Genomic DNA, 2500 nt, shown 5'->3' on the forward strand with positions numbered 1-2500 from the left:
ACGCTTCAAAGCAGTGTTTAGAAAAGAAGCTAATATATAGTGTTTCAATGTCTCCAAAGGGCGGCACACGGACTAAACTTCCTGTATTGCCTTGCCTTCCCTTGCCTCCACAACAGCCATGCGTTTGAAGATCAGAAGTATAATCAGCGGGGGCATCATCTTCCTCAGCCTGCTAGCGGTGGTCAGGTTCATCCGTGACTCTACCCACGGAAACCAAGCCGCCGACCTTACGAAACAACAACTGTACTTCCAGCAGAACCCGCCGAGGAACAACGCACCTCCCCCTGACCTTCCCTTGCCCCTCGGGGGTGAGTCTCGCCGTGATGACTCAGACACACACAAAGCCATAGAGACTATGGAGGTGGCGGAGGCCGCACATCCTGCTGTGGACTGGCATCAGAAGCCTCCTCCTCCCAAAGACGAACGTCCGGAGGAGCGGCTGCCCATGCCACACCCGAACGGTGCCGGGAACGGGGGGATGCAGATGCAGAGAGTGGGTCCTGGCGGTGAGAAGAGCGACGTGGAGGCTTACGACTGGAACGAGATCCGGGCTCAGTACTTCCGGGGAGATAATGTACCCGATGATATACTGGCTGTGGTAAGTTCTGGCAGTACGGCGCGTGTGTGCGTGTGCTGTGTGTGTGTGTGTGTGTGTGTGTGTGTGTGTGTTGTTGTTGTTGTTGTTGTTGTTGTTGTTGATGTTGCTATTACTGTTCTCTCTCTCTCTCTCTCTCTCTCTGTGTGTGTGTGTGTGTGTGTGTGTGTGTGTGTGTGTGTGTGTGTGTGTGTGTGTGTGTGTGTGTGTGTGTGTGTGTTTAGAAGCAGAATATATTAGGCTGATAAAGCAATCCTGTACCTTGTATCTTTTATCATCTTGCACCTCACCGGCCGCAGAAAACTCCACGCTACTTGAGCGACTACAAGAACCCCTGTTTCTACCTGCTGGACCCCACAGGGGAGGGGCGCGGCGCAGCAGCCACGGTGATCCGTGGGGACGTCAAAGTCAGGCTCAAGTGCCTGCCTTACTTCCACCTCATCGGCGTGGACAAGAGCGGCACCACGGACCTCTGGTTCCGCCTGACCCAGCACGTCCAGGTGGTCCGGAACTCGGGCGTCATGGGCAAAGAGACCCACTGGTGGTCGTGGAGGAGGTATGGTGAGTGGAACACAGCAGGTTCGATTACGTGGAGGAGTTTGTGGCCAAGTGGTAACGAGTCCGTCCGTGGCCCAGGAAGCGAGATAATTTGAGCGCACGGGATCGAATATCATATTCGCCAGTATTTTCTTCTTCTCCCTGTGGATTGGTGGTCTGGATGCTAGTTGTTCGGATGAGACGATAAACCGAGGTCCCGTATGTAGCATGTACCTAGCGCACGCAAAAGAACCCACGGCAACAAGGGGCTGTCCCTGGCCAAAAATTGTCGGAAAATTCATTTTGATGGGAAAACAAACATACTTATAGGCAGGAAAATAGATGGTGCTGCGCTGTAGCAACACACTTGGGGGAGCAGCCCGGATTCCACACAGAGAAATCTGTTGTGACAAAAGGAATACAGTCCAATCCAATCCAATCCAATACAATACAATACAATACAATGCAATGCAATGCAATGCAATTCAATACAATTCGCCAAATCCCGATTCGTATATTCTCGATATTGTAGTGAAGATCAAAGAACCGAGTGATTTGCTGCAAACGACAGGATATCAAAGGAAGAAGATTTACCTCTTATATTTTCAGTAAATATTGTTTTGTTTCGTTTCGTATGTGGCCTAGATTTCCGTTCGTTAATGGCCGCTCAGTGTTTTCTTTAATTTTTTTCCTTTCTTTCTTTTTTCCATACGAAAAATGAAATGAATACCTGCCAGATAATGTATTTGCTGTTCTTTTTTTTTTCATTTTTATTTGAAAAATCTGCTCCAAAAACTGAAACGTTTATTAGGTTTTATCGTTTCATTAACTATATCGAATGTGATAATGTGTTGCCTTTATTTTTTTTGGGGGGTGGGGGTGGGGGGTGCTATATATATATATATATATATATATATATATATATATATATATATATATATATATGTATATATATATATTTTTTTTTTTTTTTTTTCAACTTTGAAAGCTTGTGGAAGAGGAGGGTCTTCATTGTTCTTCCTCGGAAAAGTTTCATCGTTTTGTTGGTTGGTTTGTTTGCATGCTTGCTGTCTGTGTTTGATGATTGACCGGAAGGTGTGCGGTGCTTCTGTCAGGTTTCGATATCTGGATAAGGAATAGCTCTGTCACTGTATGGTGTAGTGACATTTTTTGTCAAAGCTCAGTTACTGTATGATGTAAAGAATCCATGGCAACGAGAGTGTTGTCCTCTGGCAAAATTCTGTAGAAGTAATCCACTCTGATAGGTACACACACACACACACAGACATATATATATATATATATATATATATATATATATACATTTGTGTGTGTGTGTGTGTGTGTGTGTGTGTGTGTGTGTGTGCA

The 2500-nt window shown here is 45.8% G+C and overlaps 1 protein-coding gene across 1 annotated transcript in view; it reads left to right on the plus strand.

Annotated features, from left to right (window-relative positions):
• The window catches only part of LOC143292044 (carbohydrate sulfotransferase 15-like), a 16853-nt gene that overhangs the window by 4016 nt on the left and 10337 nt on the right, over window positions 1-2500 (plus strand). Inside the window, exons 2-3 of the mRNA XM_076602215.1 lie at window positions 60-598; window positions 895-1156. Of these exons, the coding sequence (XP_076458330.1) occupies window positions 119-598; window positions 895-1156 (742 nt within the window). The 5' untranslated portion in view covers window positions 60-118. The remainder of the gene's footprint in view (window positions 1-59; window positions 599-894; window positions 1157-2500) is intronic.

The sequence above is a fragment of the Babylonia areolata genome, chromosome 18 (genome assembly GCF_041734735.1).
Source record: "Babylonia areolata isolate BAREFJ2019XMU chromosome 18, ASM4173473v1, whole genome shotgun sequence".
NCBI classification, from domain to species: Eukaryota; Metazoa; Mollusca; class Gastropoda; order Neogastropoda; family Buccinidae; genus Babylonia; species Babylonia areolata.